At 42.3% G+C, this 13,091-nt stretch overlaps 1 protein-coding gene across 2 annotated transcripts in view; it reads right to left on the reverse strand.

Annotated features, from left to right (window-relative positions):
- The window catches only part of si:dkey-34e4.1 (carboxyl-terminal PDZ ligand of neuronal nitric oxide synthase protein), a 50,524-nt gene that overhangs the window by 23,123 nt on the left and 14,310 nt on the right, over nt 1-13,091 (reverse strand). For both annotated transcript variants that reach the window (XM_010750940.3, XM_019269061.2), the window contains exons 3-6: nt 4,438-4,530; nt 4,290-4,348; nt 2,909-3,017; nt 1,144-1,285 (exon numbers count right to left, since the gene is read on the reverse strand). In XM_010750940.3, the coding sequence (XP_010749242.2) occupies nt 1,144-1,285; nt 2,909-3,017; nt 4,290-4,348; nt 4,438-4,530 (403 nt within the window). The remainder of the gene's footprint in view (nt 1-1,143; nt 1,286-2,908; nt 3,018-4,289; nt 4,349-4,437; nt 4,531-13,091) is intronic.

Here is a 13,091-nt window from a genome sequence, read left to right on the forward strand (position 1 = left end):
GGGCAGAGAGAGGGGGAGTGACACACAGTAAATTAGCCGTCCGATGCAGGACTCGAACCGGAGCCAGCTGCAGCGAGGACTATAGCCTCCACACACGGGGCGGCCGCTTAACCCACTACGCTACCGACCGCCCCGTTCATATTTTTTTTATCCATTGTGCTGCCACTGAAACGTTTAGACTTAAGTCACCTGAATCTGATGACAAATGATATAAAACCCAAATCATAGCCTCAGGAAAAACATACCAGGACACACCTGATCATTTTGCTTTTAAATATTATTATTATTTATCATTATAAATACATTTTATGTACACCTTTAGACTCTGGACTTCATAGCAAAGACTTTGTCCCGTCCTCACGCTTGCTTTACTCACAATTCAATCATTCTTGGACATGCCAGGAAGTTATTTGTCAGTTCAAGTTATTCCATACACTACTTTCACTGGAAAAACATTAAAAGCTCTCCACACACATGCAGACGTATTGTGTAAAATCTGGTTTGAACACATCAAAATGAGTTTTTTCCAGTCCATCGCTCTGACTGTTGGCTGGATTGTCGGACATTCACGGTGCTCAAAGAAATTAATCCTAATGACTTTGGTGATCCCTTGGCTTCCCGTAACAGCACCGGCAGAAATTCCCATCAGCATTAACTGTACTTTAACTTCAACGTGTGAAGCACTGACATTAGCTTTTAGCTCAAAGCACTCCTGTGCACCAACAGAGCTGAAAGCATAGCTACAGAAAACAACTATAGTAAAATGCTTTCACATCAGAATAACTGTAAGAGAGGTGAAAATATCCAATAATTATTCATATTAATGTATCCAGGTGTATTATGCAGTACACAGTTCTAGTAAAAAAGTACCCAGAGAATATGTTTTACAGTGCAAAAGTTTCACTTTGTGCTGCGTTTCTTCTGTTTGGCCTAGAAAGAGTTGTTGGCTCTGCAACAGCTGGAGGGCTCAGACAGGCAGCAGGTGTTTGTACTAAACTGTGCAAACAGACGCTCAGAGTTATCTGCAAACTAACCCAAAGAACTGTAGTTTCCAGGATTTTATTGCAAACTCTAAATTAAAACCTTGTTTTAATATACTGTAATAATGAATGGAAACTCTGTGCAGTGTCAGGTGGGCCTCACCATGGCTGCTGGTCTCCTCTGAGGACTTGTCGCTCTCTCCATCCGCCTGTCCGTCTGCATCCTGCTCTGCATGCTGCAGACTGAGCTTATGGCACACTTCAAAGGCCTGACCTACTGTCCGAACAATACGCATGGCCTGCGTCTGACAGGGAAAGAGAGGAAGGAGAGGGAGAAGGCGTGGAGGGTTTGACAGAGAAGGTCAGTGTTTAGAGGAGAAGTGTATGAGGTGTATGCGAATTCACCAAAAACATGCACACTCTCAGTCATGCAGACGCTAATAATACAGTTTCTGTGTAACAACAAGTCGCATTACAGCTGACTGGTAATAACAGACCAGCTCAGAGTGAGGAAAGGTGAAGAGATGCGCATCTTAATCCGTGAGTGCATCGATCTGTATTAACTGCAGGTTATGAAGGGATAAAGCCGCCGGGAATTGAAGGTGAAATACATAAAATTTTAAACCAACATTGATTAACAGAGATGTCATAATCAGGAAATTAATTAATGAGAGCACAAACCAACCATTGTTTACAGGTAGCTGGACATGTCTACATGCAGTATGTCCCACAGTGTACTCAGCACTTCAAGGAGCAATGACAGCAGCAAATTAGGTGGCTGGAGGAAAAAGTTTTACCAGTTGAGAACAAGCAGTCTGATCTAAGTAATCAAATGCAGCCACATGGCTGCGTTACACGGGACTCACACCGAACGCGGAACAGAAGCGGAACGGAAGCGGAACGGTACTTTGCCCGGTGTCAACTCACACCGGACGCGGATCAGCCGCGGAACGGCAGCGGAGCGAGCCGGCCGTATTCACGCGAGATCACGAGATCACGCGAGAATCCTGGACATACCCGAGACCCCGCGATAAACAGTGTATAAAGAAAACAACAACAACAAACAGCTGACATTGTTTCTCCGACGTGGAGCAGATTATAAAAAGCATCTGTTGTGTCATAAATGATTGTGTGTTGTTCCACTTCAACAATTAGTCTCTCGTTAAGACCCTTTGATCGATCTTTGATCACCTGGTGCCACCGGTCATGACGTAACGTTGATGTGAAGTTGTAAAAAGCTACATGAACTGAGTATTGTGTTTTATTTTGAAAGGGGGCGGAAGTTTATTATGTTGATTCTCTGTCGGATTTCCTGTCTGGTGCGCAGTGCTCTGTTGAAATTTACGAGGTTCAGCCGCGGCTCGCGGAAGAAATAGAAATCTTGCGGAAAGCTCGCGCCGTGGCGCGGAGAGCCGCTTCTGGGACGCTTCTGATCCGCGTCTGAACCGCGCCCGGTGTGAGTGCTCTCATTGACTAGACTGGATTCTATTTGCTACGGTGACCGCGGCGGTACCGTTCCGCTTCCGTTCCGCTTCCGTTCCGCGTCCGGTGTGAGTTGGCCTTTAAAGGAAGATGCTGTATTTCAATTTGGCATCTCTTCTTCTTCTTTGATGGGCGTGATTGTTGATTGACAGTTTTATTTCCAGTCATTTAAACTGGAAATCTCAGGGGCGGTGAAACGGCGAAGAGCAGCTGTGCGTGACGCCTATTCCTCGGAAAAATGATGAATGAGACGCTTGCTTATTCAAAATGCGTATTCACTCACCGAGAGCGAGTCAGCCGCCTCCAGCTTCACATTTCACTTACAGACACGAGAGCGGTGTCAATCTTCTCGTCTAAACCCTCGGCAAGAAAGTGCATGCGCGTATTTTCTTAAATGTTTCTTTAATTTTTCTATATGTTTTTACGAGGTTGGACTTTGGTTGTACCTTCTTCTTCGACTTGAAGACGTTACATCTGAAGGAGTTACTGGAACCGTCTCTTGCAATGTAGCTGAAGATCTTTAAGTCCTGGGAGTCGTGAGACACGTAGAAAATCCTGGAACAAAAAATATACAAAAATTACAAAAGTTTTTTTTCATGTACATGATCCACCCTTTTCTTTACATCACATTACATAATATAGAAATCAGGGAGAAACAGCACAGTACTTTATATAAACACGCCACTACACTATTGTTCACTCCTTGTGTGTTATACTGGAAAAAGTATGCTGCCCTCCGCCTCCTGTGTTGTGTCCTTGCCAGCATCCCTGCAACAACAACACACTCTGCAGTAAAGTGGCAGAGCAAAGGTTCAGCCCTGCATCTCCATCTGCAGCTCCACCGCTATAAAACATGTCCACTGGGAAAAAAGGCAAGCGAATTATGATCATCTACAACTGAGAGTCACATGATACGCCGGGCACTTTATTTCCTCACTGCAAACCCACTGAAACACAAGCATGGGTAATTAGATTTAACAGACACGCACACACACGGTCCCTTGATAAGGCGTGGCTTCGCTAAATGAGATCTTTCTACAGATACATAATTTATAATCACACGCGCACACACAATGCTGAGACACTTTTCAGTGGCCACCTACTCCTTTCCATTTCCATAAAGAGCTTACCTCATTAGCTATAATTGCTTGTTATTAGCCGGGCCAAAAACACCAAAGAAATAAACCATCTTGATAAAAATCATACCTTTTATTTAAGTCTTCGTAATCTTTCCTTAACACCTGACAGGTTGAAATATTTCGACTCTTTACTCTTTAGTTACTGTGAGCCGTTTATCTGTGACTGACAGCTCCACAGGCTTGTTGACGATCGGTTGACAGGCTCCATCACCGTGTAAACAGGGAGGCTGATGCGACGCAGAGACCTCAAATGTTTGAAAGTTTGTCGTACAGACCATCTTGAACACCAGATTACTGCGACTATAATACGACAGTAGTTGTGACCCCCCGCCGGTGAAAATATGACATACTTTGAAGTACATAAACATATGCTCTCCCAAGCTATAGATTATTCATCATGCTGTCTTGTGAATGTATAGTATAGTAGATGCAAGCACATTAGTCCTGCATGCTAAAGTCACTCAAGCCTCAGCTTCATCCGCAGAGGCCGAGCTGAAAGATAGAATTTCCACTGAGAGACATATAGTATATATCATCTGCAGTATAGTCACAGTAATTACTTCAGTTAAAGTTAAAAAGCACGAGCTGAGTGCAAAGAAGAGACCGGACCGAAAAGTTCCCCTGAGTGTATAAAGGTGGTAAAGATAGCCAGAGTTTAAATGATTAGAGATGGAGAGGTGTGACTGACCTGTAAATTGGATCTTGCATGATCATCATCTTGCTCTCATCCCACGTCCATTCTTTTCTCTGTGTACGAGTCAGATGGATGCCGTTAAGCATTGCCAAACATCGGTTTTAAAGCTCGTGTGATGTTGGACATCCTTTCAGTGATTTACCTTCTGTTTCTTCCTTAGCATCACCTTGACCCCGTCCACAGACACCACGATGCTGACCTTCTTCTTCTTGATGTTCTTGGCCTTGAATTCATACTGAGAAAAAAAAAAGAGACAAAAAGCAGTACATCAGAGAGGTAGCACTGCATACTGATAATAATAAATCCTTTCGGTGTGAAATAAGTCAAAATCCGAGACCATTTGGTTGCAGCTTGTTGCACACGTCTGAACAAAAATGTCATAATCTCGCAAGAGCTTGAAATCCTTTTCCTTCCTTCCACGGTAAACACCTTTCATTTGACACAAGCTGCAGCTGATGATTACTTTCATTATTGAATACTTTACTGACCACGAAAGCTCATCAGAATCTCTTAAAAAAGCCAAGATGACTTATTTTGTCCAAACAACCGTTTTAAACCCAAATATATTCAATTTAAGATCATATAAGACGGAAAATCAAGAAGTCTTAACACTGAAACGGCTGAGATTCTGCTGAAAATCATTAATAAATCATTTACAATGTATGTGCAAGCACATGCTTTATCATACAGTCCCGAAGCACGCACCTCTACATTTCAGTGAGTGTGTGTCTTGCTGCACATTTGGCATTCTTACAAAAAATAAGGGCATAATCTGTCAGCATTAAAACATGATCTGCGGTGCACTTTAATACATCAGCATCTTTAATAGCTTGGCAGCTCACAATGGGAGCAGGAGCACTGAGCAGGAGTCTGATGCAAATTTGTAGCCATGCCAACAACAACAAAACAAAAAAAAAAGAAAGAAAAAACTTGAAATGAGTAAAGGACACTCAAAAAGTTGGATAACAAAGACAAACAACAAAGTTCGTGCAACTTTACCTCGACTGTAATGAGAGCAAACATCCCGTAGATTGAAAGTCTCGCTTCATGTGTATTCTGGCTGCTTATATGCAGCTATCAAAAGGTTTCCGGTTTAATCATTAATCAAGTATCGTGTTATAAATGTGCAGCTGAACCACATTTCTGCCTCTTCGAGACACAAAACATAAACTACACCAGCTAAAAACAACCTAATTTAAAGTAAAAAGGCCCCTGATGTAGGTTTGTCTCCAAGCTGTTGAGTGCTACACAACAGCTGCGTCTGCACTGAGGGACTAACATGTTTTCCACCTCGTCAGCTGGCCAGGCACTCGGCTCGGGATCTTAAGCAAGTCAGGCCTGTCGAGTCAAATCAGCGACACTTGAAATGAAGCAGGGTTCAATTCTCGTTAGTTACCAGCTATCAAAGCCTACAGAGGGAGCGCGAGGTAACAGCCGTTTATCATGTTACAGAATACAGGTGTTTAAACACGAAGCTAGTCCCACCGTGGTCCGTGCAAGGTCAAATAAAGAGCGACGAAGGGTGTAAGTCAGCTGTAGTGGAAAACAAGTTTGGCTGATTTTGTTTGACACCACTTTTTATATCTCTCTGTTGAATATGAAGCTGGAGCCAGAAACAAGAAACAGTAACAAATAACAACACTATGAGAGCAACCCGAAATGGTAAAGTCGCAGTCGGACAGTTAAACAATGAGCTTAAACTCCTTTAACGCTGTAGGAAGCTGCAGATTCAGCCGATAATATCCTTTACAGCCGCTTCTTAATTCATTTCCTAATGTCCTTTCTAGTTAGATTTTGCAGCACTGTTACGACCCGGCTCGGTAGGTGAGCCGTAACATAGAAAGAGATAAGAAATAAAGAGAAAAATGACACTTGCTTTAGGTTCGTCCGTTTATTTTCTTAATTTAACAAAAGGTGGTGAGGAAAAAGGGGAACAGAAAAGGGCACACGAGTGCTGTTTAAAAGAACAAATAAATATAACAAAAAGAGAACTCTACCGGAAGAACAAAACCGGAAACAAAAACCTCACTATTTAAATCTATTTTTATCAATAACAAAAAACATCGAAAACAGCGACCCCTTATTCTAATGAATCTAACAAAAAATCTCTTCATGAGTAATCAGTATTTAAATCAAAACTAAACCCTGCCCAATCCCAGAACTTCCAACACCAAACTTCTCAAAACACTAAAATACGAGGCAAGCTTTAGGAACAACACACACACACACACACACACACACACACACACACACACACACACACACACACACACACACACACACACACACACACACACACACACACAAAGCCACGATGCTCAGGTGGCTGCAGTTTAAATGTCCCGGGCCAGGACAATTGGACACAGCGGATTGGCTGGCCGGGAGAGGATGCAGAGGGCGTCGCACCAATCCCAATCCTCTTAGTTTCCAGGAACCAATCCGTTAACGGCCCCCGCACACCTGCATTTACCTACAGGAGACCTCATGGGGTGAAACGGCGGCGAACACACCCCACAAGTCCAGATGAGCCATATTTTCCACACTTTTTCCAAATTTGCTGCAGACAAAGGAGGCCATTAAAGCTGGTTTACCACCTTCTGCCGAAAATGTTAATATACAGCATCGTTCTCCGGCCAGATGTAGGATAGAAGAAGAAGGTAAGAAGACAAAGACACAGAGGAAGATGAGGGGTGAGTAAATAGGAGGAGACAGGAAATGAGGTGAGGAGACAGCTGTTGTTATATAAAAGGACCTCCTGCAAATTGTGACCTTTTCATCCAGCTGCACAATGCTGTCATGGAACAATTAGGTGAGCACTGTGAACGAGTCAAGAGCTACCAGGCATGATTATGACATCCTTTGGCTTTTATTCGTCTTGCCTGATCTTAGAATAAGTCCTCACCGTCTGTAAATAAAAGCACATTCGTTTCTGTGTTTCCATACCTTCTTTCATGCTCATTTTTTTTCCTTGTGCCTGTTTGAAATGCCCTGCTCTCCCTGCCCCGGATCCATGGTGATTAAAGTTTCAGTCTCTAATTATACAGAACTGAGTCCTGAGAGAGCTGATTAAATGGAGAAAAGGTTTAGAGAGGGAGAGGAGGAAACACGCCACAGAGACACAGAGAGAGAGAGAGAGACGAGTTTAAAGGGAAGGAATGGAGAAATGCTAATGCTGCAAAGTGAAGTATGGCGGTGAGATGAAAGTGTGAAACCAAAAAAAACAGGTTAAGTAACGTCATTTATCTTTGCAGTGTGCTCATGAACCCTGTGCAAAAACCCACTCATACTGAGAATACAGTGTTTGCTCTGAGGCGAGGTGACGGAGCAGAATTAAGACTTCAACCTGCCAAACACTGAACTCCCGAAACCGACAAAAGGCAGTAAAAGGTTATCATTAATTAATGCTGAAAGCTAATGTCTTTAATGACTTATCTGTTCCTCTCCCACAGCTCTGTGTTAGGCCCCAGAGAGCTGAACTTTTTTTGGTGTTAGATATTATGTCTTAAACTTCATAAAAGCAGACTTTTCAAACTTTTTTTTTTATGTACTCTTGAAATGATCCTTGTATAATCACCCAGTACTTACTACGGGATGTAAGTGTTTTCATTTGCTATGTTTATTTAATTTAATTAAAGCTTCCAAGCTTGGTATAAAAACAGAAAGATCCATTTGAAATTAAAGAAAACAGACACTGTTTATCCGGGATAGTCTTAGAAATCTGGATTTAATTGGGAATCATTGGGACTATTCGACTGTTAAAGACGTGGTTATGTTTGCTATCTGTCAACATATCCTATTAAACTAATCCCATTAATGTAACAAGTATCTCTGTGGGGTTGGATTATTGTTTGCTTTGCTTGCAGAGTGAATCTTGACTACCAAATACTTCCCAATATCTTTTGGACTGCTGGTTGGACAGAACATCACATTTAATAACATTAACGAAGATGTCTGACATTTAATAGACCCAACAATTAACTCATTAATCTAGAAAATGGCGTGAAGCCTAATCAATCATGAAAATAACCATTAGTTGTAACTCTATCTTATATAATCAATATATGTTCAAGGCAACACTGATTGGAGCAATCAGGAGGACTGATTACCTGGTAAGTAAACATAATGAGCACCAGTCTTTTCAGACAGTTATTAAATCATACAATATACGAGCCAGTGCATGTAACCTTAATCATCCACATACTGCTGAAGCAACACCAATCAGAAACATGCATAGATGCATAGTACACGCTACAAAGTCAGGCAGCTTACTACCTTTACTGACACATCAGCGTCAAAACACTCACACGCGGCTCTTTTAGAATTCACAGTTCATGTCAGCACTGTGGCGAAAGCAAAATGGGACTTTGCGACATTGTTCAAAGTATGAAATTTTTATATTTTCTTTACGTGCCAAGTGTTTTGAAATATTCAAGCTTTTAATGCACTCGCATTGTTGTGTTTTTTTCCCCCGTTACCAACAGCAGAACAATTAAAAGCTCGTGACACAAGTTCGCCTGAGGCAGCAAGGCACAGAGATATTCCAGAATATAGCGGAGTTCACTTTAGTCCGCTGTTCTGAAACTTTCTGAATTATATTTGAGAAATTTAGGAAGACCGACTTGAAGAATAACACGTCTTACGTATGACTAATACATGGATGGAACAAGCATAACAAGCAAAGGATATGGGCTTTAAGTCCTCTTCAAAGATTTGCCTTAACCCTTTAAAATTATACCTACGATGGTAACCGTGAGTGCTGCAGTGCGGAGCGAGAGCATTTATTTAACATCTTCCTCAGTCGGGTTTGTGTGCGTTTAAGCCATCGGACTCATCAGTCTTCCCAGACAGCGTAACAAATTTCAGCCGGCGTTCCTCTCTGCCATCTATTATGAAAGTGTCAGACAGAATAGTGATGGCTGTTGCTATGTGCACAAAATGAAGGAGAGGGAAAGCTGGCTCTCAGTAGAAGATTTGAACCGTTTAATAGATTTTGCCGCTTTAAATTTTAAAAAATCAGATATACAACCAAGATCAAAACAGACGAGACAAGAGGCCATTCACTTTATATAAGTAACATCTGAGCAAGCCAAGACAATAGAATATGGTGTGACAGTTTCTGTTTGTGGCATGAATAATCACGTATGACCAAGCCCAACTTTATTCACTGTTTAATATCTGAGACTCATGAATTGTGATAGCTGTAGACTATCACATCGGAAAATGGCTTAATTCTGTAGTTTGTTCTGGTTCGGCTCTAAGGATGAGAATGTTGGTTGGTTCCCTTGGATCCAGACTGATACACCTCAGCTACTTTTGGATGGATTACTATCCAATTTTGTCATTCATGGTCCCCAGGTGATGAATCCTATTGACTTTGGGGTCAACATTTGTGCCTTTGAGTGAAATGTTTCAACAATTATTGAATGGATTTCGATGAAATTTGACAGCTTTAACTTTGTAGTGCAGTGAAGTGATGTAATGATCTGAATTTAGAAGCTATTATTACTGACTTCCAGTGTATTCAACAGGTATGATTATGAGTATGATTGTTAATTCAGAGGAAACTGTAGAGGGTGACCCAGAGGACACGGGATACCAATGATATCTTCTTTCCTAGAGGGACCGTAGCTCTAGGAACAGGGCTCTGAGTCATTACGTGTACGGTAAATAAACCTCCTGGCTCCGTAAAGGTCTCTGTCAACAACCTCTAATTGAAAGGCCTCCGAGTCTTTCAGTTCATCTTATTTGGTTCATGCTTGAAAGTCTGACATTAGAGAAATCTTTTGAAAGATTGAAAGGACAGATTTTTTTTCCTCTCCTGTTTTTCATGGATATTTTTAGACTGAAGATAACAAAAAAAAAAAGAGCTGGATTTAGGTTTTTGCAAACCAAATCATGGAATAAGAAATTACGGGCAACCCCCAACTCCCCATTTGCAGATCCTGAAAAGCAGAGGAATGCGGGGTCCATTGTGGGTCATTGATGCTCCCTGTAGTACCATTGAATCCATACAGGAGTACACAATAGGCCCCATAGATTGCAACCTAGCAACCCCTTCATTACAATTCTCTGGATTTGGGGAGTTCCAAGGAATTTCGCTGCTTTTTTCCCAATCCAGTGCACAAAGAAAGGACTGTTGGGAGCAGAACTGAGCTGAGAAACACAACAGCTGTCCAACCGGGCTGGTATTTAATGTGAAAAGAGACTTCTTGGAAATCAAAGTAGGAGGAAACAATTTCAAATAAAATTAGCACGTTTGTCTTTTTTTTTTTGTTAAACTCCAACTGGGAGTGCAAATTTTTTTTTTTCTTTTCAGGATGGAAATCACGTGTTTTGGCAATCAGGCAGCTGCTTCATACAACGTCCCATTAATTAAACAAAGAATTGGAGCTTTAATTACTGCTGCTCAACCAGCCTCTCGCCCCCTTTAAGTTGTATTTTCAGACGGACGGGCCAAACAAGAAGGACGAAGCGACTCCCATGAGTCTCCCAAAAACCTCGGTGAGTGAACTGGCACATCACATCATTAGTCAGCACAAAGTGTGATAAGGGAGCAATTACCGCCACAGACGACGACCTTGGCCTAGATCTGAAACGGACGCTGACTGTGTTATGGATGAAATAATAACGCGAGAGCTGGAAAGGCTGACATATTGTATAAAAAGTGTGCGTCTGCATGCATTTAGATGCTTGGTGCTGGTGCCTGTCTACACAAGTGGTTTCCACTTGAGTGCAGATAATATAGATTGGACTTGTGGGGCTCCAGTCTGTTGGCAGCCTCCGGTGAGCAGCAGCAAGCAGTCTGGTCTTCAGGGAGAGAGGGTGCTAACAGGAAACAGCCCACTTACAGCGCTGCTTAACGGGGAATTCTGCATGACAGCAAGGTTACACGCAACACTGGAAATTACTGCAAGGGCGTAGAACAACTGAGGCTTTTATTGTGAAATAAACATTTTTCTCTTGTGCATCCTTGTCTTTTTTTCCCCCCTCTTTCAGCATGTTTACTCTTGATGTTGGTTTGACACTACACCAGCTCCATCTGGGAGCTACAGCTGTGACTTCTATAGATAAATGGCTTTCATTACAAGTGTGTTTATAGCGGCTGACAGACAGAATTGATCAATCCTGCCCTGTGTTAATACATCTGGATGGAGGCAGGGAAGAAGTCGAACCTCACGAACTCTGGGCAGCCATTACAAAAGACCATGTGATACACTTTATTGATAATCATTACCTCCCTTCATCTCAAATTAAAGCGGCAAGGTCGAGACGAAAAGCCGCCACGGGTGTAAGCTCTAAATGCGGGATGAGTCAACTCCTTTCTTTTGAAGCAGGCTTGTCAGAGAAAACCCCGGTGCAGGCTCGGGCAGGCACTCCTTGAGTGCTGGCACCCTTACAGTGCGAATGGACCCACGCCTGAGTGAGTCGTTGACAGGCACGGTAAAAGGACAGGCAGTTCCAGAGCGCTGACGGCGGCTACTCAGGGTTAGTCACATGGGACATGGAGGAAATACAAAGGAGCTACCTGAGCATGCCAAACACTCACTCTCAAGGACATACGGGCAGGAGGTGCACACGGATGCACAATAAATACCATGTGTGCAGTCAGGAAAGCACCACCGCAAATTGATTTACTTTCCCTGAAGGCTCATGAGGCAATTATTTACATTATTTCATAAAATGCAAAAATCACAAGTGAGGCAACGCGGAGTTGTCGGTGTCATCAGCGTGTTTCAGGCAGACATGTCCTTATGTCTGACATAGAAGACGTCATCCTAATCATCTTCCAAATTATAGCGTGACAGTGATGGTGTCTCATTCAAAAAGGAACTCTGACTCACAAGTGACTCCAATTAAAGAGAATATATCGGATCATCGTAGGCGAGGTTGTGATGAGAGAGACTAATGTAAATGTGCAGTACATGCAGCACGGGAAGAAGATTTTGGGTTGGTGTCAAAGAAATGTCTCCTATTAAGTGTAAAGTGTGTATTTTCTTTGATTCAGACATATCGTACTTTCATAGCTTTTATCCAAAGCGACTTACAAAAAAGGGAAACCATCCAGGTGCATGTTAGTGCAGCAATAAGTACTGTGACAGTACTAGAGGAAATAGATTTAGCATGTCTGGGAGAGAGGGATGATCCGGTAGTAACTGGTAGGTTGTTCCACCAACATGGAACAACAGACGGGAAGAGTTTGGATTGCTTCGAGTGAACGGGTGGGCAGGGAAGGTAATGTCTGTATGGGGACATCCAAGTAGGTGGGTGCAGAACCGGAGACTACTTTGTAGGCGAGCATTAGAGATCTGAATTTAATGTGGGCTGCTCCAGGTGCCTCTTGCTACTTCACTTGGACATTTGGCCTTCAGTGCAGATGAATCATGGATGTGCAAACTTTGACACTAGAATACCAATTTCACATTCATCTGCTGAAGGGGGGAGTTTCTCTGCACGAGCAGGATCTTGCAGGAACTAGTTGGGAAGCTGATCATGGTCTAGTATGCAACTTAAGCATAAACTTGAAACCTCCAGTGCACATACAGCTTTGCATATTCATAGATTCTGGATTTTTCAGTCTTCAAAGCTGAGCATTTTGTCTCAAAACATGTATGGAGAGGATCTTTTAAAAAATAGACATCCGGTTTAATCACTCAGATAAAAATGTACAAATATTGATTGAGGCTTTGATAACCTGTGGAATGAACTTGGAGTCTTTCACTTTGTCTGTAACCTCTACATTTCTCTTGTAGACTTATATACTCATACACCAGGCAAGTGATGGATCATCTTGGTCCA

This window comes from Larimichthys crocea, chromosome IX (genome assembly GCF_000972845.2).
Source record: "Larimichthys crocea isolate SSNF chromosome IX, L_crocea_2.0, whole genome shotgun sequence".
NCBI lineage: Eukaryota > Metazoa > Chordata > Actinopteri > Sciaenidae > Larimichthys > Larimichthys crocea.